The 21,648-nt window shown below is 67.3% G+C and overlaps 3 protein-coding genes across 6 annotated transcripts; 1 reads left to right on the top strand and 2 right to left on the bottom strand.

Moving 5' to 3' along the window:
* The first annotated feature begins 442 nt into the window (after positions 1-442).
* CLCN2 (chloride voltage-gated channel 2) lies at positions 443-12,487 on the top strand. Of its 4 annotated transcripts, XM_074912231.1 has the most exons (24): positions 443-552; positions 4,905-5,061; positions 5,572-5,703; positions 5,805-5,933; positions 6,388-6,521; positions 6,599-6,676; positions 6,788-6,866; positions 7,468-7,593; positions 7,665-7,749; positions 7,867-7,968; positions 8,053-8,137; positions 8,215-8,370; positions 8,796-8,865; positions 9,001-9,111; positions 9,351-9,564; positions 9,662-9,795; positions 9,899-10,050; positions 10,131-10,236; positions 10,304-10,377; positions 10,767-10,817; positions 11,358-11,396; positions 11,582-11,686; positions 11,759-11,845; positions 11,937-12,487. In XM_074912231.1, exons 1-24 carry the CDS (start codon positions 502-504, stop codon positions 12,141-12,143), a joined length of 2,664 nt encoding a protein of 887 aa, XP_074768332.1. In that variant the 5' UTR covers positions 443-501; the 3' UTR covers positions 12,144-12,487. The 4 variants fall into 4 exon arrangements, with proteins under 4 accessions (XP_074768332.1, XP_074768333.1, XP_074768335.1 ...); XM_074912232.1 differs by lacking the exon at positions 10,767-10,817; XM_074912234.1 differs by lacking the exons at positions 5,572-5,703; positions 10,767-10,817.
* A 105-nt stretch (positions 12,488-12,592) lies between these two features.
* LOC141963166 (heat shock protein beta-7-like) lies at positions 12,593-14,521 on the bottom strand. The gene is made up of 3 exons (XM_074912235.1): positions 14,344-14,521; positions 13,390-13,541; positions 12,593-12,942 (listed from the first exon to the last, which is right to left on the bottom strand). Exons 1-3 carry the CDS (start codon positions 14,468-14,470, stop codon positions 12,754-12,756), a joined length of 468 nt encoding a protein of 155 aa, XP_074768336.1. The 5' UTR covers positions 14,471-14,521; the 3' UTR covers positions 12,593-12,753.
* A 1,321-nt stretch (positions 14,522-15,842) lies between these two features.
* On the bottom strand, positions 15,843-21,251 carry FAM131A (family with sequence similarity 131 member A). Its single transcript, XM_074912256.1, has 6 exons — positions 20,812-21,251; positions 19,051-19,175; positions 17,914-18,007; positions 17,444-17,626; positions 17,129-17,257; positions 15,843-16,747 (listed from the first exon to the last, which is right to left on the bottom strand). The coding sequence occupies exons 1-6, from the start codon at positions 20,840-20,842 to the stop codon at positions 16,302-16,304; spliced, it is 1,008 nt and encodes a 335-aa protein (XP_074768357.1). The 5' UTR covers positions 20,843-21,251; the 3' UTR covers positions 15,843-16,301.
* Between the last annotated feature and the right edge of the window lie 397 nt (positions 21,252-21,648).

The raw sequence follows: 21,648 nt of genomic DNA, 5'->3' as shown, positions 1-21,648 counted from the left end.
AGCCATGACCCTGGCTGCCCACGGTGCCCCCGGCACGGTCCTCCCTGCCCCTGCCCTGCTGCCCACATCCCACCGGGGAGGATCCACGGGGAAACCGGCACCAGTGGCGGTGCCAGCCCCCCGTGGGAAGAGGGGGCAATGTCCCGCAGGGATCTGTACCCGCGGTCACGCCACGCCAGCTCTTACCCCCCTCCCCAACCTGCACCCACCGGCTGCTCCCGGGTGCCATCCTCAGCTGGGAAACCCGGTGGGCAAAGAAAGATCGCGGGTGGAAGGGACCCGGCTGCAGGGCAGAGCCCCCCCCGCCCTCCCCCGGCCGGGAACCCCCTGCCCCTGCCCGGCGCCGGGTGCTCGGCGCTGGCTGCCGGTGCCGGGCGCTGCCGGCGGAGGCGGAGCGCGGCCGGTCCCTCCCCCGGGCAGTGCCCCGGGCCCGCCCCGCAGGGCCCGGGAGGAGCCGCCGCGGGCACCGGCACCGGCACGGCCAGGAGCGGCGGCGGCACCATGGCCTCCGACAGCGAGGCGCAGCGGGCGCTGCAGTATGAGCAGACCCTGGTGAGCGCGGCCAGCACCGGGGGGACACCGGGGGGGGGGGGGCACCGGGCAAGGCGGGACGCCTGGGGGAGGCGGGCGGTTTGGGGGTGCTGCCCCGCTCAGGGGGGCAGTGCCGATGAGCTCCGCGGTGCCCGGTGTGGGGTGCTGTCTGCGGGCTGTGGCCGGGCAGGGGTATCGCTCTGCAGCCCCCTCAGCGCTGGGGGAGCCCAACTGAGCCCCCACCCCCAGGGCAGGACTTTTACACACACCCCCTTCCCCTCCCCTCACAACTTCTCATCGCTGGGGGGATGATGCCCACCCTGAGGGGGGCTCCCAGAGGGACTGCCCAGGCACCCTTCACCCCCTTGCCACACGTCCCCAGCCCTCTGTCCCGAGATAGCATATCTCCCCTGCCTGCAACCTTAGCCCCACGTTTATGACTCCTCCTCATCCAACGCCTCCCCACTGGCACCCGGGTGCCCAGCTGTCCCGGGGGTGTCGTCCCTCCCCGCTGTGCCCACAGCCCCTCCACTGCCCACGACCCTCAGACATCCTGAGCAAAGGTGCTTCTCCCTGGCCTCCGCTTGGGACGGTGCCTGGGGTGGCTCCACAAACGGGTACTTTGCCCTGGCAAAGGCATTCAGATGGGCAGGGAAGGTGGGGGCTGAGCCGCTGCAGGGTACCCGTGCCCACACTGCCCGTGTTTGTCGAGAGCCTGAGCCAGTTGCTGTGAGTGGGGCCGGCCCTGCCGAGACTTGCCCACCTGGCACACGGGCACGGGGCAGCATCAGGGAACTGCTGCGTCGAGCACCCGCCGCATCGTCATTCCAAGCACCCAGAGCCCTTGTCTAGGGAGTGCCCCTCAGTGCCCACCCCAGGCTGCCCCTTCCCCATTGCTGTCAGGCGGCTGCGAGGCACCAGCCAGCCATGGCAGCCCTGGCTGTGCCGCGTCTCCACGATCTTATCGGCCCCGCGGTGCCTTCTCAGCAGGGCTGAGCCGGGGGCACGAGCAGGGGTGTGCAGCACCGTCTGATGTGAGTCATGGGGGTGCATCTTTCCCCCTTCCCCCCCGCTCAGCACCAGACTGTCCCCCTCGGTGTCACGTTCGTGGTGGGTGGGCAGAGGCCAGCCCAGCCAGGCTCCACGGGGCAGAGGAGCCTACGGGCGGTGCGGGAGGGGACAGGCACACCAGGCTGGCATCGGGGCAGCCTTGCATGGCGCAGCAGACTTTGCCCTCCTTTCCTCCGGGCGGGGTAGCACCCATGCCCTGGGTGCCCCAGGATGCCCATCCCCATAGCCTCTGGGCTGCAGTGAGGCTCATGAAACTGCCTGGGGCTCGTGGGTGAGGCTGGGTGCAAGCTCCTGGCCCATAGCCTCACGTCTGGCTTTTGGGAGCTGCCTGGGCACATGCCGGGCAGGAGGGGTGCCCAGCCCTCCCCCTGTGCATCCGAGCCACCACCAGCTCCTGCTGGCACCTGCCAGGAGGGTCAGGATCCAGCCGGATCCTGGTATGGGCTGCTCTGAGCCAGACAGCCCTGGGGACAGCCCTGGGGACAACCCTTGGGACAGCTCCTGCTGCCTGCGCCCACAGCTGAGACATTACAGCCCCAAGAGCCCCGTCTCCACCCCATGTCCTTACCCCCCTCCCAGATTTCACCAGCCCCGGGGTGCCATGGCCATGGCATCTCTGGGGGCTGGCACAGCCACGGTGCCCCTCCCTGGGGACCCCATACGGTGCCAGGGGTGCTGGGGTGAGTGCCAGCCCCCGTGCCCCCCACATGCCATGCTGCCACGGTGGGGAGCAAAGGTTCCCTGGAGGAGGGGGGGGATTAAGCCTGACAAACTGCCCTTGTTCGCTGCGGAGCTGCTCAGGGTGATTAGAGCCTGGCTAAGACGAGCAGCGTGACACACACCCCCTTGGCCTCCGCCTGCTCGCTGCCAGGCTGGGGGGACACCCCCCCCCGTCTTTAAACACCCCTTCCAGGATCATGGTTTCGGGGCGAAGGTTGGCCTGCATCAGCTGTGTGGAGGTGGGCACTGCTGCCAGGCAAGCTCAGTGCTATGGGACAGGGTGGCACGGGGACACGGCAGCACCAGATGCCAGCGCCTGCCCCAGGCGCAGCATCACTCGGGCAGAGCGGGCACTGCGGGCTGGCACTGCCCGGGGACTGCGGTGTGGCCGGTGCCTGCCACGCAGGAGCTGGGGATCGCCATAGCGGCCTTGGCCTGCACCCGTGTCCCCAGGTGCCCCCTGCCAGGCCCCCCTCCCTGTGCCCGCTCCCTGCTTGCCCGGCACTGTGATTGTTCAGCTGCTTCACGGCGGAGGCCGGAGTCCCGGGGCTGTTTGTGTTTCAAAAGGCCTTTGTGGAAAAATAACCCGAGTGGGAGGAGGAGGAGGAGGAGGAAGGAGAGAGCCCACCACTGGCCCGCTGCCCAGGACTGCGGGCACAGCCGCCGTGGCTGTCCGGCACGGGCACCCCTGGGGTCCCATGTCCTGTGCGTGGGGCCGTGGCACAGGGCAGAGGGGTGGCACAGGGTGGCAGGTGGCAGCGGGGTGGCACAGCCCCTTCGCTTGCATCCCTGTGGTTGCAAGTGGGGCTGGCTGCAAATGGGGGGCAGAGGGGGAGCAAAATCCTCCCCCCAAAAGCAGGCTGGACCCCCTGGGGCTGGGCATCCTGCCGAGTCCCCAACACCTGGGGGACGGTGTGGCAGCCCCTGGCAGGGCTTCAGGAGGTGGGTTTGGGGGACACCCAGCCTGGGGGTGATGCAGTTCCAGCCAGGGCCGGCAGTGGGGCAGCTGTGGGGCCGGGGGAGGCAGGCGCTTGGCAGGGGGACAGCAATCCTCGGGGTGCCGGCCCGTTTCGTCTTCCAGAGGAAACAAGCTCCGCCCGAAGGGAGCCTTTGAACGCAGGGCCCCGTGCGGGGCCGGGGTCCTCCTCTGGCAGCCCATGCTGGATCCAGCCACCCGAGGTGGCCGTGCCGGCATCTCCGCCTGGCTTGTGCCTTCCCCCCGGCACTTTTCCATAGGGTGAGGAGGTTCTGAGCCCATGTTGAGCAGGAGTTTAGGGGCAAATCCGTGGCAGGAGGGGGTCAGCAATGGAAATGAATGTGCCCCCCCCCCCGCCTCTCTGCCTGCCTCCCCACCCTCCCTCCTGCCGCTGAGCACAACCCAGGTATTAGACAGTGGAGAATCCACCCGGCGCCACTCTGGCTGCTTTCTGCTCCCTGCCAAAGGGAAGGGACCTGGGCAGGAGAGATGCCCCGTGAGAAATGCACCTTCATGCCGTCCCCACGGGGAGCTGGCGCGTGCCAGCAAGTCAGGGGGTGTTGTGAACGGGACCCGGGCGTCTGGGGCGGGCACCGCCGCCGGCAGCCGGGGCTGGGCTGCCCACGTGCCAAGCGTGGTGCCCACCCGTGGCGTCGCCCCTCGGCCGGGCGCCGGCACGGGTCGTGCCAGGGAGGAGGGCGGCTGCGTCCCGGCTGGGCGGCCACGCGCTGCACTGGCACGGCACGGCGGGTGGGCACGCCATCGGCATGGGGCTCACGTCGCCCCGACGTGGGAGCCTGGCAGGGCCCCCGCAGCCTTGAAGCCTCCCTTTGTGCCGGGCCAATCTCTGGCACTTGGCATTCAGGTCGTGCCGGGGGGAGTGAGGCGGAAACCAAGCAACCGAGTCCTTGGCAGTGCCCGCCAACGCAGGACAAATGCCCCCGGCTCGGCGGGGAGGATGGGCACAAAGAACTCCTGGCTGGCACAGGGGGCACTGCCAGGGCCCCCCCACTGCCAGGGCCAGGCCACGTGCCACGGCCAGGCAGGAGGCACCCGAGGAGGAGGGGGTGTTCTCTATGTGGGCACGGAGCCGCTTGCACCCCCTTGCTCCCCCAACCCACTCTTCACAGCTAAGGGACCGCCCCATGCCTGATGCTGTGCCCCCCTCTTCCCTGAGACTGGGGGTATGCCCTGCCCCCCCACTGCCCTCCTGCCGGCCTGCTGCCGGTTGAGACCGGCCAGCTCATGTCACGTGTGGCCTGCTGAGGCCACCTCCCGGGGGGGGGGATGTGGGGTGTGTGTTGCATCCCAGCCCTGCTTCTGGTGATATGGAGCTGAGATGCCTGTTGAACACCAGCACAACCCCAATACCAGCCCTCAGAGAGTCTCTTGGCCAGGCTGGCTGTGCTCCCATCACCAGAGGCCCTTCCCCACCCTCTGCCACTTTATCTGCCCAGCCTTTTCCCTGGGGGTGCCATGGCTCTGCCTGTCCCTCCCGGTCCTGGGAGGCCATGCCAGCATGCCTACTGCTCCCCTGCCTCAGTTTCCCCACTTAGGCGGGGTGCCAGGCCCCCCGTGACGCCCCCACCCGCTCCTTCTCCCCCAGATGTATGGGCGCTACACACAGGAGTTGGGCACCTTCGCCAAGGATGAGGCGGCCCGGCTGCGGCTGCAGCAGGGGCAAGGGGAAGGAGACTCGTCCCGGCCCCGCCGTCCCTCCGAGCTGCTGGAGTACACCCAGGGCCGCTGTGCCCCCTGCCGCGGTAAGGGCCACCGGGGGTAGGGACACAGGGGGGGACACCGGTGGGCACAGCCCCACGGCAGCACCTGGCCTGGGCACGGCTGCCCACCCTACCACGGTGGCGGTGGGTAGGATTTCTCTGGCTGTCATGGGACACCGGCGCCGAGGACAATGCCATCTGCCCGCCGGGCAGCGAGGACACAATGGCCCAAAATAGCCGGGCACGCCGCGGGGGCCGGGGGCCCCCAGCCCCTCTGCCTGGGGCTGTGCCAGGGGAGCCGTGCTGGTGGGAAGTGCATGCCCACAGCACCGTGTGCGGCTGTGACAGCCGGAGCCCGCCGGTCCTGCCCGCCGGTGGTTGTGGCATGGCTGTGACGGCTGGGCACGGTGCTGCTCCTGCACTGGGCGGTGCCAGCTGTGCTGGGTCGGTGCCGCTGTTTGTGAGCATTTGTGTCCCTGCCAGCCTGGCCCCGCCACCCTGGTGTGCCCATCCCCAGGGCGCCCGGCCCTGAGCCTTTCCTTGTGCCCGCAGTTTGCGCCTTACAGTGCCGGCGGTTCCTCATCTCTAAGGTGGGTGAGGACTGGGTCTTCCTCATCCTCCTGGGACTGGTCATGGCGCTGGTCAGCTGGGCCATGGACTTTGCCATCGCCACCTGCCTCCAAGGTGAGCGGGCACCTGTGAGCTCCCAGGGCCATGGTGGGGCATGGGGTGGCCGTGTCATACCCCTTGCCACCTGTGACCCACCCACCCGGCTGTGCCCACAGCCCAAAAGTGGATGTACGGGGGCCTGGACACCAACGTGCTGCTGCAGTACCTGGCCTGGGTCACCTACCCCACTGTGCTCATCACCTTCTCAGCTGGCTTCACCCAGATCCTCGCCCCCCAGGCTGTGGGTAGGGCACTGGGGGTGGGCTGCCTGCACCCTAACAGGGTGGCCCCTCCCTGGGGCTGTGGGTTGGGAGCAACCTGGGTGTCCTCCTGGGCTATGGGGTTGGGAGTCCTGGAGGTTTTCCAAGGGGTATGGGCTGATCTTCAGAAGGTCTCGTGTGTTAAGGGTTGGATGTCCTCTTGGGCTATGGGGTTGGTGGTCTTGGGGGTCTTCCTAGGGCTAAGAGCTTCAGAGGGTCTCCTGGGGGGTACAGGATTGGAGTCCCCGCAGGGCTATGGGTTGAGCTGTCCCCAGATGGCCATGGGGCTGTTCCTGCCAGCTGTACTGCGAGGAGACGTTTCTCTGGGGTCTCCCTATGGCAGTGGGGTGTGGCAGAGCATCAAGGATTCCCCACACACACAACTACGGGGCAGGGGCTCCCCAGTGTGCCCCCTCCATGGCTGTCCCCACGGTGCCAGGCTCGGGGATCCCTGAGATGAAGACCATCCTGCGGGGCGTTGTGCTGAAGGAGTACCTCACCCTCAAGACCTTCGTGGCCAAGGTGATCGGGCTGACGTGTGCCCTGGGCAGCGGCATGCCCCTGGGCAAGGAGGTGAGGGCAGTGCCCGGGGCAGGGCGGTCAGGGGGCTGGGAGGGGCACTGTCCTCAGCCACCCCGCTGTCCCCACAGGGTCCATTTGTCCACATTGCCAGCATGTGCGCAGCCCTGCTCAGCCGCTTCCTCTCCCTCTTTGGGGGCATCTACGAGGTGAGCAGGGTGGGCTGGCCCCGGGGGGGGCTCCACCTGTGCCCCCTAGCAGGTTTGGCAGTGCCAGGGGCAGAGGAGAGCAGTGCCTGCCCATCCCCGTTTCGCCCACAGAATGAGTCGAGGAACATCGAAATGCTGGCTGCTGCCTGCGCCGTCGGTGTCGGCTGCTGCTTCGCTGCCCCCATCGGAGGTAGGGTCACCCTGGGCCCCACACACCCCCACGCACCTCCTGCCCGGGCACTGGGGTCCACCCGGCAAGGCGAGCAGGACCCCCAGGACAGCTGGCATGGGAGAGGACAGTGCCGCTCAGCGGGGAGGAGGAAGGGAGGAGCTGGCAGCGTCCTCCCAGAGGTGTAATGTCTGCTCTCATCCTCTCCCCTGCCGCCCTGTGCTCCAGGGAGCTCCCTGCTCCGGCCCCGCTGAGCCCTGCCCGTAGGTTGGTGACGTGTCTAACTCTTCCCTTGCCCTCTGCCTGCTGCGCTGCCCCATTTGTCTGTCCATCCAGCTGCGTGCACCCACCCCCCAGCACCGCCCGCCATGTCGTTGCTCACATCCTCGCACTACCCTCTTGCTCGTGCTGAGTGCTGCTCCACCGTGCCCACTGCAGCCAGCCAGGGACCGGCCACACGCTTTGCCAGGGAGGCCCTTGAACTGCCCCATAGTGTGTCCGTGGGCCTGGCCAGACCCCCACGGGCCATGCACGAGCGTGGGCTCGGGGTGGGAAGCATGCCAGGCACCGGGGGCCAGCCTGGATTTCGCCGCCTCCCCCGTGCGCTTCTCCCCGGTGCCAGGTGTCCTCTTCAGCATCGAGGTGACCTCCACCTTCTTTGCCGTCCGCAACTACTGGCGCGGCTTCTTTGCCGCCACCTTCAGTGCCTTCATCTTCCGCGTCCTCGCCGTCTGGAACAAGGATGAAGGTACCTCCACCGGGGCGAGGAACAAGGGGAGGTCTCCCCACACAGCCGCCCTGACTCCCACTGTCCCCCAGAGACAATCACGGCGCTGTTCAAAACCCGCTTCCGCCTCGACTTCCCCTTTGACCTGCAGGAGCTGCCCGCCTTCGCTGTCATCGGGTGAGTACGCCCACCCCGTCCCATGGCCCTGGGTGGCAGTGATGGCGATGGTGTCATCCCACGGTCCGGGGTGGTGGCAGGAGGACATGTGGGTGCTCACACCTTGCCTCTGCCCAGGATCGCCAGTGGCTTCGGGGGTGCGCTCTTCGTCTACCTCAACCGCAAGATTGTGCAGTTCATGCGCCGCCAGAAGACCATCAACCGCTTCCTCATGAAGAAGTAGGTGCCTGGCGGTCCTCAGCACCGGGGAGGTGGAGCCAGGGCTGCACCGACGTCACTCCCTGCCCCGTGCCACCCCGCCAGGCGCCTGCTCTTTCCTGCCCTGGTGACGCTGCTCATCGCAACGCTGACCTTCCCGCCCGGCTTTGGACAGTTCATGGCCGGACAGGTACACGCCATGGGGTGGCACACTGGTCCCCACCCCGGGGCCACCACCAGCCCCAGCTTACACCCACCCATCACCAGCTCACCCAGAAGGACACCCTGGTGACACTCTTCGACAACCAGACGTGGGCCAAGCAGGGGCTCAGCGATGAGTTTGAATATTTGGGCATCCTGGAGGCCTGGCGCCACCCCCGCTCCAATGTCTTTGTCACCCTCGTCGTCTTCATCCTTATGAAGGTGGGTGCCTCCTGCCCCTGCCAGTCCCGCTGCGCTGCCAGAAGCCTCTGGGAAGGGACTCCTGAATGTCGCTGGGGAAGTGCTGGGTGGTTGCCAGAAAGGTGGCACCAGGAGGCACTGGGTGGCTGCTCCCAGAGGCCACCAAGGTGTTGGCTGGATGATGCAAACATGCCATCAAAGAGATGTTGGCTGGGAGCCACTGAGGTGCCAGCAGCAGGTGCTGGTGGGGTGACCCCAAGTGCCACTAGGGAAGTCCTGGCCAGGTGCCACCAGGGAGGTGCTGGCAGGGTGCCACCAAGGAGGAGCGGGACTGCCCCATGGCACAGTACAGCAGCTCCATGGCAGCCAGCTGTGGGGCACGGCAGGGGCAGGAGGCAGGGCTGGGCTGGGGGGACAACTAACAGGTGTCTGCATCCCCAACACAGTTCTGGATGTCAGCCTTGGCCACCACCATCCCAGTGCCCTGCGGAGCCTTCATGCCTGTCTTCGTCATCGGTGAGAGCCCGTACCCCAATGGGTGTCCCCAGGTGTCCCTTTCCCCGGCAGCACTGGCGTAGAGGAGAGGGCATGAGTCCGGGTCGGGTGTCAGGAGAGTCCCTGTGCCCGATCCCAGCCCCTCTCTGCGGGCAGGGGCAGCCTTTGGGCGCCTGGTGGGGGAGAGCATGGCAGCCTGGTTCCCCGATGGCATCCACACCGACAGCAACACCTACCGCATCGTGCCGGGGGGCTACGCCGTGGTGGGTAAGCACCGGGCCAGCACGCGGACACCATGGTGGGCATCACTTGGAGATGCTCCAAAGGAGCTGGTGGGTTCCCCAGGGCTGAGGTGGCGCCTCCAGGAACTGGGGGTAACACCACCACTGGGGATGTCCCCGGGAGGTCCCAAGGGCTCTGGGGGGGGTGGATGCCCCAGGGGTGGGGACCCAGCCTGGTTGGCAGCACCTGACAGCAGCCCCCGTGTCTCCTGGCGACGGACACAGGGGCAGCTGCACTGTCGGGAGCCGTCACCCACACGGTGTCCACGGCTGTCATCGTCTTTGAGCTGACAGGGCAGATCTCGCACATCCTGCCTGTCATGATCGCCGTCATCCTGGCCAACGCCGTGGCCCAGAGCCTTCAGCCCTCCCTCTACGACAGCATCATCCGCATCAAGAAGCTGCCCTACCTCCCTGAGCTGGGCTGGGGCCACCACGAGTGAGTGTGCAGCCCCTGCCCTGTCCCCAAGCCCTTCACCAGGCACAAGAAGAGGGGGTGGCATCACTCTGAGGCCACCATTACCCTCCCTGAGCAGGAAATACAACGTGCGGGTGGAGAACATCATGGTGAGGGACATCCGCTATGTCACCCTCAACTGCAAGTACCGGGACCTGCAGCACGTCCTGGTCAGCACCAAGATGAAGAGTCTGCCACTGGTGGAGTCGGCCGGTGAGACACAGGCTGGGGGCAATGCTGGGGGCTGGGATGGCCCAGGGAGGGGACAGATAAAGGGGTGTTGGGAGCCAACACAACCCCTCTCTGCTGCCGGCAGAGTCCATGATCCTGCTGGGCTCCATCGAGAGGGCGCAGGTGGGGGCCCTGCTCAGCCACCAGCTCAGCCCCCAGCGCCGGCTCCAGGCCCTGCGGCAGAAGGCGCTGGCCGAGGACGGGCACCAGCTCTCCGATGCCAGCATCCGCTTCCAGGTGAGGGGGGCGGCCGCCTCAGGGGATGCCTGGCCAGGGTGCCCCCCACCACCATCCCCCCACCACCCCGTTCCTCGCAGATCAGCACGGAGACCTCCTCGAGCACCCCCGCCCGCGCTGCCCCCCTCAAGCCCCTGAAGCCAGCACTGAAGCGGGCATCCAGCAGCCCAGCCGAGAGCCCTCCGGGTGAGTCTGCGCACAGCCCCCCCGACCCCCCGTGCGCCCCTCGCTGACACCCCCTCCCTGCCCGCAGCTGGCACCACTGACCACACTGGCATCGCCCTCAAGAGCCTCTTCTGTGCCAACACCTCCGCGGAGCCCACCGAGGTGAGCGTCCAGCCCTGCCCGCCCCTGCCTGGCCCTGCCCATCCCTGCCTGGCCCTCTCTACCCCCTGCCATCCTTTCCCATCACTCCTGTCCCTTTTCATCCCTTCCCACTCCTGCCCATCCCCTCTTATCCCTGCCTGGCCCTGCCCCTTCCCGCCCATCCCTGCCCATTGCTTTCCATCCCTTCTCATCCCTGACCCATCCTGCACACCCCTGACCATTCTTGTCCCATCCCCTTCCACCCCTACTCAGCCATGCCTGTCCCTTTTCATCCCTTTCCACCCTTTCCCATCCCTGCCCCTTCCTGCCCATCCCTGCCTGTCCCATCCCTGCCCATGACACCACCACGCCGTGCCCTAACACCTCTGTCTCTCCCCACGTGGTGCCAGGCCCAGGGCAGGGCCTATCGCAAGGCCAAACACGTCCGCATTTCCATCACGGTAAGCTGCAGCCAATCACAGGCTGGGCACAGCTCCTCTCAGCCAATCGGAGCCCAGCATGGAATCTGTGAACCAATCAGGGTCCTGGCAAGATTCTGCTTGGCCAATCATGTTTGGCCTGTGTCTGTGCACCCAATCTCAGACTGTCCCGATTCTGCTCAACCAATCACAGTGTGTGTCCTCCCAGTCCCAAACCTTCCTGGCCAATCGTAGCGTGACCCAGAGCCTTTCGGCCAGTCACGGCCATGGAATTTCCCCCACTTTGCTCAGCCAATCACGGCACAGCCTGTGTTCTCTCCACCAATGGCAAGCGTGGTTTGTCCCACCTCGGCCAATCATGGTGTGACCTGTGTCCTCTCAACCAATCATGTTACCTGACCTGTGCCCTGCCCGCGCCCTGCTGGATCCCTGCAGCCTCTCTGTGCCCCGCCTATGCCCTCTGTCTCCCTGCCCATGCCTTGCCCTCGCCCTGCCTGTGGCCGGTGTGCAGGCACGCTGCCCGCTGCCCTGCCAGCCCGCTCACACTCGCTCCTTTTGCAGGAGGATCTGGATCTGGGTGACAGGATGACCCCGGCGGAGGTGAGGGGTGGGCAGGGGCAGGCAGGACCCTCCTGCCCACGGGAACTCAGGAGATCCCAACGGGGTGCTGAGGCATGAGGTGGTGGTGGGGAGAGCGGGGAACGACGGACAACCCTGATGTCCCTTTGCTGGCACCCTGGGGGGGCCACGTCCCCTCACCCTGCCCCATGGTATCCCCCTGCCAGATCCTGGCGTGGGAGGAGCAGCAGCTGGACGAGCTGGTGGACTTCAGCAGCGCCAAGATCGACCCCGCGCCCTTCCAGCTGGTGGAGCACACCTCCCTGCACAAGGTGCGCCCGCGCCCCCCCCGGACACCCCACCCAGGCCCCCCAGACCCCTAACTCATCCCTGTCTTCCTGCAGACCCACACCATCTTCTCGCTGCTGGGCCTGGACCATGCGTATGTCACCAGCATCGGGCGCCTGGTGGGCATGGTGTCCCTCAAGGAGGTGAGCGGGGAGGGTGGGGGGTTTGGAGGGGTGCAGGGGGGAGAGGGGGGCACCCAGAGCTGCCTGCCTATGACTTTAGCGGTGCCCACAGCTGCGCAAGGCCATCGAGGGCTCGCTGACAGCCAAGGGGGTGAAGGTGCGCCCGCCACTAGCCAGCTTCCGCGACAGCACTGCCAGCGCCGGCGAGCCCGACACCACCGCCCTGCACCAGCTCTGGGACCGCCACCAGCACCACCCCATGCCCCGCGAGGCCAGTCCCGGGGCCGATGACGATGATGACGCCCCCAAGGGCCAGTGAGATGGGGTCCCCTGACATGTCCCCAGCTGCTGCAGGGGCCCCCGGCAGGTGCCAGGGAGTGCCCACTCCGTGCCCATTCGCACAAGGCTTGGCATAGGGGTGGGCACCCTCAATCCAATGCTGCTGCTCCCTCCCTGTGCCGGGGGCTGGCCAGGTGTCCCCCAGCCTGCTCATGGCCCCCACCTCCCTACCAGCTCCTGGGGCTTCCCACTTCGCTACCTCTGTCCTTCTTAGCCCCCAGTGCCCCCGGCATGGCCACCACCCTAATCCCCCCACCCACGGGCACCACAGTGTCACTGCTTGGGGTGGCACAGGGGGTGGAGGGGTGCCAGGTCGGGGTGCCCACAGGGACACGGATGGGCACTGCCGCCCTCCTCAGCACCTCATGGCTGGGAAGGGGGGTTCTGCCACCTCTCCGCTGTGCACCCCTCCTCATGTAAATACAGAGATTTTTATATTAATTTAATAAAATGACTTTATAAACAGAGCCAGAACAAGGAGGAGCTGGAGGTGGGGAGGGAGCATAGCCAACGGGCACTGGCCGAGCCTCACCACAGCACCGGGGTTGGCACCACTCGGGGCAAGAAGCTTTTCTTCACTCGGTGCCAGCTCACAGCGTGGCCTCACTGCGGTACAGCAGCTGCGGGGGCTCGCCAGGGCGGGTGCCGGCGCGGCGCCGGGCGGTGATGACCAGCGTGCCGGCCTCAGTGAGGGCACAGTTCACCGACAGGGGGTCCGTGTCCTCGGGCAACTGGCACTTGTGGGTGAAGGTGTCACAGACAGTGCCATCCTCAGCCACCTGCGGGGAGGCAGAGCCGGCGTGGTGGGACATGGCATTGCGTGGCGTGGCGTGGTGTGGTGGTACACAGCACAGTCCCAGTTACCCCAGTGCTAGTGACAGGGCAGCTCCCTGGCTCCAGCAGGGAGCTCAGCAGGGCAGTTCCCAGTTACCCAGTGATTCAGGGGCAATTCCCAGTTACCTCATTGCCAGCAGGAAGCAACTCCCAGTTGCCTAAGTCTTGGGGTGTTGGGATAATTTTCAGTTGCCCCAGTGCCAGCAGGTACTCTCCCTCCCCCCCCCCCCCCCCCCCAACAGAGAATGCAATGGGGCAGGACTTCCCAATTGCCCCATTCTCAGTGAGGACAGTTCCCAGTCACCCCAGTGCCAGCAGAGGCCATTCGCCGTTAAACCTCCCTGCAGGAGGGGGGGGGGGGGGGAGGGTTTTGCTCCCCCGGGGTTCCTCACCTTCTCAGCCTGGATAGCGACATGGCAGTTGGAGATGGTCACCACAATGTCAGGGGGTTCAAACTGGCTGACGTCGGCCACCACCTGGTAGGTGTCACCTTGGGCACCCACCCAGGTGCCCAGGCTGCAGGGGCACACGGTGCCCGGGGACCCTGTGGGCATCGGGAAGCTGCCAGGCACGGGGGCATGGGACCTGGGGATTGGGGGATGTGGAAGAGGCTAGTGACACTGGGGCATGGGGATGGGGATTGCAGGTGGCACTGGGGGTTTGGGGACATTGGGGGTGCCGGGGGGGTTGCATGGGCAACCAGGGACCCCAGGGGTATGGGTGGTACTGGAGGGGTCTATTTTCAGGGTCTAGGGGTAGCAGAAGGCACTGGGGGGTCTGAGGGCACCTGAGGGAACTGGGCAGGTCTGGGGGCACTGGATGACCTGGGGACAGCAGGGGAATGGTGCAGAAGGCTGGGTACAAGGGGGACAGTCAGGAAAGTCTAGGGAGAGAGGGTTTGGGGGGGCACTGGCATTACTGGGGGGCTCTGGAGGGTGTACAGGAAAGTGGGATCTAGCAGGGGACACTGAGGGGTCTGGGACATAAGGGTAGCCAGGAAGATGGGAAAGGACTTGAGGGGGTCCGGGGACACTGGGAGGCTCAGAAGGGTGTGGGGAGGGGGGAGCTGGGCCACAGTGGGCCTGGAGATAGCTGGGACACTGGGGGTATCAAGGATTTAGGAGGGGGTGGGTGGGGAGGGACCTGACAAGGGGCAGGGCTGGACAACAGTCTAGAGAGCCATGGGGCACCTGGGGGGCAGTTGGGGCTCTCCTCCCAGCCCCCCCCCCCGGTCTGTGCTGGGGAGGTCCCACACCGTGCCCAGGCACAGGGCAGCTGGATAACCCCTGGGGTGGGGGCCCTTCCTGGGGTAGCACGGGCCCTCCCACCCTCCCCATCCCCAGTACCTGGGTACCCGAAGGCCTCATGTGCCCGTGGCCCGAAGGGCCTGTGCCGCCGGTCGCCCTCGAAGCAGGGCTCGCCATGCCCCTGGCCGTAGGCACCGAGGCGCTCGGCACGGTACACGGAGGCCATGGCACCTGCTGCCTGCGCCCCGCAAGGACCCGGCCGCAGGGGAGGGGGCCGGCCGCCTGCCACCACCGCCAGATGCCCATAATTAGGCACCCCGGCCCCAGGAATGCGAGATAAGGGACCAGGCTTCTCTGTCACCCTGCGGGGCCGCAGGCGGGGGGACACGTCACCGCCACTACCAGCCTGTCACCGGCTCCCAGCCCCCCGGGGAGAGGTGCCCCCCACCCACAAGGAGAGGCGCCCGGTGCAGAGTTCGCACAATGGACTTTATTCGAGACATGGTGGGATGGAGGGGGGGGGTGCCAGGGTGTGGGCACCCCATGGGGCTACCGCTGCAGTGGGGCGGGGGGGGCTCAGGCAGCTCCCGTGGGCATGCACACGCGTGCACATGCACATACACCCCCAGGTGTGCACATGCACACACAGGCAGAGCAAAGCCCCCCACCCCCCCATATGCAGGCACCCCATACCCCCCCAGCCCATCCCAGCGTAGTGGGGAGTATCCGCTGTCCCTGGAGAGGGTGTGGTGGTGGTGGGTGTCAGGGAGCCCATCAGCGTGGCATCGGGCCTGCTGGCCCCTGCACACCCTCACAGCTTGGCCATGCAGGGAGAGGGGAGCCGGTCCCACGCTGGGCAGCCCAGGGCAGGGAAGGGGAATGGGTGCTGTGCCCGGTGGAGGTTGATGGGGGTGCTGGGGGGAGGGTGTGCAGGAGCAGGGGTGTAGTGGGTGCTGGGGGCACCCTGGGGTGCAGGGCTGTGGCTGGGCTGGGCAAGGAGCAGCATGCAGTGGGCGAGCAGCCCCACGAGAACAAGTGCCATGCGGGAAAGGGGGCACAAGCGTTGGCAAAAACTGGCATTCCTCCCCCAAACGGTATGCCCGGACCCCCAGCATGGCCCGAGGGGGGCCCCGGAGCCGGGGTGCCACCCCCGGCCAGGACAGGGGGGGCTGGTCGCCCTCCATGTAGGCACTTGGTTCCCTGCTAGGGGTGAGTGACACAGGGACGGGGACGTCGGTCCCGCCGCCTCCCCCCTCTCTCCACCCCGCATTGCCCCACAGCAGACTTGGAGGGCTCTGGCTGGGCTGAGCCCCCTGCCACGGGGCTGGCTTGGGGATGCTGTCGCTGGTGGCCCAAAACCCCAGCCTGGGGGCTCATGGCCACCCGGCCCCCACCCGGCCCCGCAGTCTCCCTGTGCCGGCCCCACGTCTGTACAAAAGTATAGAAAGCCCCTGTACCGCGGCACTTCCACAGCCCCCCCCGGCACCCCCCCACCGGCCCCGTGCCCTGAGGCAGCAGTTCACAGTTTAAAACTCAGTCCGATAAAAGCCGGCTGGAGAGAGGAGAAAAGTCCCCGCTCCCCAAATTGCCGCCCCGAGCCGAGGGTGCCGGGCATGGGGCAGGGGCACCACGGGATGCTCAGAGAGGTTCAGCCATGCCAATGGGGGGGGCCTCGTGCCCAACAGGGGAGCCCGGGCCAGTCTTGGGGGGGGAACATGCGAACAACTAGCCCCACTGATTCGGTCCCATCAGTTTTGGGGAGCACATCTGGGCGTCAGAGCAGGGGTTGGACCCCCCCATGCCCTTCCCTGCGCCCCTTCCCTGCTCTCATGCAAAAATCCAGGAGGGCAACGATGTGGCCAAGCAGGGCCAGGGCACGGCAGGGGCACACTGGCTGGGGGGGGGGGCTGCAGCAACCCCCTGACCCCACTCTGCACCCCGATAGTGAGGGGGAGCAGCAGCAGGGCCTGTCCCTCGCCCAGTGCGGGGTCCGGCCGGAGGCCAGTGGCGGGGGGGCTGGACCCCCGCAGGGAGAGGCAGGGCACCCCAGGGGGGCATCAGGGTTCTTCAGCCTCCTCCTCCTCCTCCAGCGATGCCACCCCGGAGGACGCAACGTCGGAGACTTTCCGGTGGAGTGGGAAGTCCTTGCTCAGCACCACCTCATCCTCAGCGGGCGAGAGGCAGGCCTCGGCGTAGGACACGGAGTAGAGGGAGTCCTGGCACCGGAGCCGTGCCAGGCCCCGCAAGGCACTTTGGCTGGCTGGGGGGGGCAGCTTGGGCAGCAGCAGGTCCTCGCCCCCCAGGGAGCCCAGCAGTTTGGCAGTGAGTTCAGAGGGGGACACCATCTCCAGGCTGCAGAGGCTGGAGCAGAGGGTCTCAGGAGAGAGAGTGTGCGAGGAGTCGCTCTCGGGCTCGCAGGAGCCGTGTCGCATGCCCAGCTGGCACAGGTGGCCCTGCAGCAGGTCTCGCAGCAGCGCGCTGGCGGGCACCGTGCCGGGCAGCTCTGCAGGAAACCGGGATGCCCGGGGTCAGTGCAAGGCTGATGGCACCGGGGGCTGCCACCTGCACCCCCCCACGCCCTGCAGGATGGGAGCAGCCCTGTGCCAGGCACCATTTGCCCACAAATTTCTGTGTGCGTGGCACTGGTGACCACCAAAGAAAAAGCACAATACACTCTGGCGCTGGGGAGAGTCACATCGCAGGGCTTCCCCATCCCTGAATGGCACTGCCTGCCATGGTGCCAGGCAGGGGCACTGACCTGTAAGGGGGTGGCCAGTCTGGGGAAGGTGGTCAGGGATTGGGCACCCCGGACTCCTTCAACCCTTGGCACTGGCAGCGGGACACCGTGCCCACCCGGTGGGTGCCTGCTCCCTGTGATGCTTACCGGTGGGCTGCGAGCTCTCCGTGGAGGGCAGGAAGTCCTCATCGTAGGACTCGTCGTTGGAGTCGTCCCCGTCCACGGAGGACCAGGCTCGCAGCTTGGCCTCAGCGATGGCAAACTGCTCCGCCACGCCTGGCATGGGATAGGCACGGGTCACGCACGCTCCGGGAGGTGCCCCCGGATCCCTCTGCCCCGGCACCTCTGTGCCCGCAGTGCCGTGACGCTGATGGGGGGACAGTGGGATGAGGACAACCCGGCCCACCACCCCTGCCCACGGCGGGGAGCGCGCCCACCGGCCGTGCCCCACGCGGTGCCCACCAGCAGCGAAGCGCGCCTCTTGCTCGCCCTCGCTCAGGTGGCAGTAGGAGCTGAAGGCGCTCTCCAGGGCGGCCGGCGGCTCCACCGGCTTGCACCAGCCCTTCCACTCAATGAGGTGGGCGACGCGGCCCTGCGCCATGGCTGTTGGCTTCGTCACGTGCTCCTTCACCACCTGCGAGATGCCTGCCAGATGTGCCCCCGCGTCAGCACCCCCCTGGGCACCCCGAGTCCCCTCCAGGGAGCCCATGACCCCAGGACCCGGCAGCCCCCACCTCTGGCCCCCGGGACCTGGCACCCCCCATTGCCCTCCTCTTGTGTCCCACCAGGGACACCCCGAGTCCTCCAAACCCCAGAGGGGCGACTCCAATGCCCTCTTCAAGAAGCCCAGGCCCCTTACCCACAGGAGACCCCCCCATTTTCTGGATGGCCACCCCAGGCACCCCCGCGCCGCGGGCCAGATGAGCAGTTACCGTGCAGCGAGGAGCGGGCCAGGGCGGCAATCTCCTGGATGGTCAGCGCGCGCCGCGACTTGGGCAGCATCTCGACAGTGTCCTCAACATTGACCTGCCGGAGCGGGCAGGGGGGTCACGGCCCCCAGCCACCCTGCCCGCGCCCTGCCTGCTGTCTGCCACCACTCCCCCTCTGGGACCTCCCTGCCCTGGGAGGGGGCTCGGCCCCCTCAGTGTCCCCCCCCAGGGCCTCGGGTGTCTGTGCACACACGTGTGTTACAGGCACACACGCACAGGTGTGCAGAGTGATGGTGACAGCCGCTACACGCAGGGCAGTGAGTACACACACCCGTGCCTGTGTGCGGGGTCTCACGGTTAGCACACCCGTGCACGGTGTGCACGCTCACACCTGCACAGACGTGCTCAGCACACACACACCTTCTCACGTAAGCACGCCACACACAGAGACACTGAGACACACACACTGAGCAGAAACACACATGTGCACTCGCACACGCATCCACGCTCACACACACACACCCCCTGCTTACCACAGACAGGGCCCTCCTCACCGTGCACACACGTGAACTCCCTGCACGCACACGTGTGCTCACTGTGTGTGCTCCAAGTGTGCCTGTACCTCACACACACGAGCACCCACTGTACACACGCATGCATCTGCACGTGTACACACACACGTACGTGTCCTGTACAAGCTGGTGCCACTGAATATCCTCCCCAGCTTGTGCACACACACACACACACACACACACACACGTGTGCAAGGTCACCATGGCCAGGCTCCCCAGTGCCGGCCTCCCAGCAGCACTCGCCATGCCAGAACACCCCGCTGCATGTCCCCGTTGCCCGTCCTGGCCGCAGCAGGCCCCGAGCCCATGGCCACGGGGGAAGTGATGCGGGATTTGGAGGCGCGCAACAAATTGCATTGCCATGGCAACGAGGCACCGTGGACTGATTTCTCCCAGGATACAGCCCGGCTCGCGGCTGACGTCAGAGCAGCCCCGCAGCCGGCTGCGAGCTGGCAGGGCCAGGCGGGCAGCGGAGCCCCCCGTGCCCCCGGCCACGGCCAGGAGGGGTGTCCCACCGTGGGGCACGGGCTCACGGGCACCTCGGCCACACGGCTGGGCTCGGCGGTACCTGGAGGAAGTCCTGGCTGTCGAAGGAGGCCTGGCGTGCCAGGCGGGGCAGTGGGCGGGCGGCACTCAGCGGCGACAGCGCTTTCACCTCCTTCCACTCCACGCACAGCGTCGTGTCCACAGCCACTGCAGGAAGAGCCGGGGCTGGCATCAGCACCTCCATTCCCCCGGTGGGCCCCCTCGCCCCCCCACCGCGGGGGAGCAGCTTCTTGCCCAGTCTGAGACCGGACACAACTCGTCGCAGAGCTGCTCTGGAGCAGCTGGGTGCTGCAGCACGGGTGACTCACGCCCAGGCAACTCTTCCGCCTGTGTCAGCGGTAACGCACAGCCCCAGCCTGGCACCGGGGACCGGGCACCCGTCCCGGCTTGGCAGCTGTTTTGGGAGGGGTGGGGGCAGCTAGACCAGGGTATGAGGGTACAGATTGGGCCTGAGCACATGGACGGAGGCAGCGCTGGGCCGTGCTGCGGGGGGCTGGTGCTCCTCCACCATCTCCAACACCCCCCTCCCCAGTTCCCCATCTCTGGGGCAGAGGGAAAGGAGCAAAATGGGATGGGGACAATAAAAGCACCTGCATCCATCCTCCACCCTGACCTCCTGGCACTGACACCCCAAACGGATGGGCCCCTGGGGACTGACTCCCAAGCACCGGGGCCCGGGAGGGTCCCCTGCCACTGCGGCCCCCAGGCCAGGCCAGCCCCCACTGACCCTCATTCCCCCCGCACCGAGGTGGGCCCAGTTGACATAAATTGGCTGTGGGGTGGGATATGGGGGGACAAACCGTGCTCCCTTATTATCTGGGGGTAGCCCCTGGCTCCTGGAGAAGCTGTTGACAGCATCGTGCCCACCCCCGGCTGTGGGCAGGGGCACCCCGTGGAGATACCCCAGCATCGACAGCCCTCCCCTCCTAGCAACAGCACCCCCAGGGCCTCCCAGCATGTCTGCAACACCCCCAGCTCGGGCCCGGCCCCCACCAGCCCCAGCCCCCAGAACACCCTCGGATCACAGCCACAGCCCCCATCGCCCCCGTCCCTCCTGCAGCACCCCCAGGACATCTGCGGCACCCCCGCAGCACTCCACACCCTGCAGCACACACCTGCCAGCCCCCATAGCCCCTCCAACAGCCCCCCCAAACACCTCTCGCCCCCTCATAGCACCCCCATAGCCTCCCAGGCCTCTGACCAGCGCCCCAGTCCCACACCCCCTTCCCAGCCCCCCTGCACCCCACACACCACCCACCAGCTCCCCCAAGGCTGTGCTCCAGCTCCTCCAATCCCCCCAGTCCCTACACATCCCCTCCCCCCTTATCTCCCCACACCCGCTGGGCCACCCAGCTTCCCCAGAGCAACATCCCCGGGCCCCCAAACCCCCGCCCGTCCATAGCCCTTATCCCCTGTGTGCACCCCGGTCCTCAAGCTCCCTGTATCTCGCCCCACACCCTTAGGCATCCCAATCGTCTGTGCCCCTCTCCGCATTTACCCCAGCCCCCACAGCTTCCCCAAGCCCATAAACCACTCCATATGCCACCACCCCATCCCCTAGACCCCCTCAGCTCCCCCATAGGGCCCCCCCGCCCCCCACCCTCCCATATCCCCCATCCCCCTCATCGCATCACCCCCGGCCGCCCCCCAGCAGCCTCCCACACCCCCCAGCACCCCCCTACACTCTACATCCCCCAGCCCCCCCTTCTCCCTCCATATCCTCAGACCCCCCATGAGCCCCCAAACTCCCCCCTCCGGTCCCAGCCCGGTGCTGCTCACCCACCGATGGTGGTTTTGGAGCCGATGCAGCCCATGCTCCCGGGGGGGCCCCGGTGCGGGCACTACCGCCGGCTCCGCGCCGCCCGCATCGCCCCCCGGCCGCATGGGCGGCCCCGGGCAGCGCCCGCGCCCCACCGGAGGCAGCTGCCGGGCCGAGCTGGGCCGGGCCGGGCCGGACCGCGGTGCCGGAGCCCCGAGCGGTGCCTGCGCCGGGCCGGGGAGCAGCACGTCCAGAGACGTCACTGCTGGGGGAGGAAGAGGAGGGAGAGGGGGAGGCGGGAGGAGGGAGGGAGATGGGGAGGAAGAGGAGGAGGATGGAGAGAGAGAGGGAGGAGGGAGAGGAGGAGGAAGGCTGGGGAAGAGGAGGACGAAGGGGGTGAATGAGGAGGAAGAGTAGGGAAGGGGTGGATGGGGGAGAGGGAAGCCGGGAGGAAGAGGAGAAAGGGGAGGTGAGAGGAGAGAGGAGAAGGGGGATGAAGACAGACAGGGAGGATGAAGGAAGAGGGGGGCTGGAGGAAGAGGAAGAGGGGGATGGAGGAAGAGGAGGGGGGCGCGGGGAGGAGGAGGAGGATGGACGGAGGAAGAGGAGGGGGCTGAGGAGGAGGAGAGGAAGGCCGGGCACCGCGGAGAGCGCCGTGCCAGCACCGCGGACAGCGCCGCCCCCCCCGCCACGGCCCCCCCTCCCCGACAGGGGCGCGGGGGACAAGGGGCAGGGACACAGCCTCCCTTCAGCCCCAGGCCTGCCCACCGAAGTGGGGGGGTCTGGCCTGCCTGCCACCCCACATGCAGAGGCCGGAGTGGTGCTGGAGGGAACCTGCACCCCCTGAGACAGGGCCGGGGG

Source organism: Athene noctua, chromosome 8 (genome assembly GCF_965140245.1).
Source record: "Athene noctua chromosome 8, bAthNoc1.hap1.1, whole genome shotgun sequence".
Lineage (NCBI taxonomy): Eukaryota > Metazoa > Chordata > Aves > Strigiformes > Strigidae > Athene > Athene noctua.
The sequence above is the reverse complement of the archived record's forward strand: the minus strand, read 5'-3'. Positions and strand labels throughout refer to the sequence as shown.

What these genes read in the sequence shown, in the direction of transcription:
- LOC141963166 (XM_074912235.1), bottom strand. Translation starts at nt 14,470, where the DNA reads ATGGCCTCCGTGTACCGTGCCGAGCGCCTCGGTGCCTACGGCCAGGGG. An exon ending in TGAGGCCTTCGGGTACCCAG is followed by an intron (nt 13,542 to 14,343) that starts GTACTGGGGATG and finishes CGATGCCCACAG; the next exon opens with GGTCCCCGGGCACCGTGTGC. An exon ending in TCGCTATCCAGGCTGAGAAG is followed by an intron (nt 12,943 to 13,389) that starts GTGAGGAACCCC and finishes GCCTCCCCGCAG; the next exon opens with GTGGCTGAGGATGGCACTGT.
- CLCN2 (XM_074912231.1), top strand. Translation starts at nt 502, where the DNA reads ATGGCCTCCGACAGCGAGGCGCAGCGGGCGCTGCAGTATGAGCAGACC. An exon ending in GCCACTGGTGGAGTCGGCCG is followed by an intron (nt 9,796 to 9,898) that starts GTGAGACACAGG and finishes TGCTGCCGGCAG; the next exon opens with AGTCCATGATCCTGCTGGGC. An exon ending in ACAGGATGACCCCGGCGGAG is followed by an intron (nt 11,397 to 11,581) that starts GTGAGGGGTGGG and finishes TCCCCCTGCCAG; the next exon opens with ATCCTGGCGTGGGAGGAGCA.
- FAM131A (XM_074912256.1), bottom strand. Translation starts at nt 20,842, where the DNA reads ATGGGCTGCATCGGCTCCAAAACCACCATCG. An exon ending in AGAGGCGCGCTTCGCTGCTG is followed by an intron (nt 17,258 to 17,443) that starts GTGGGCACCGCG and finishes ATCCCATGCCAG; the next exon opens with GCGTGGCGGAGCAGTTTGCC. An exon ending in GGAGAGCTCGCAGCCCACCG is followed by an intron (nt 16,748 to 17,128) that starts GTAAGCATCACA and finishes GGTTTCCTGCAG; the next exon opens with AGCTGCCCGGCACGGTGCCC.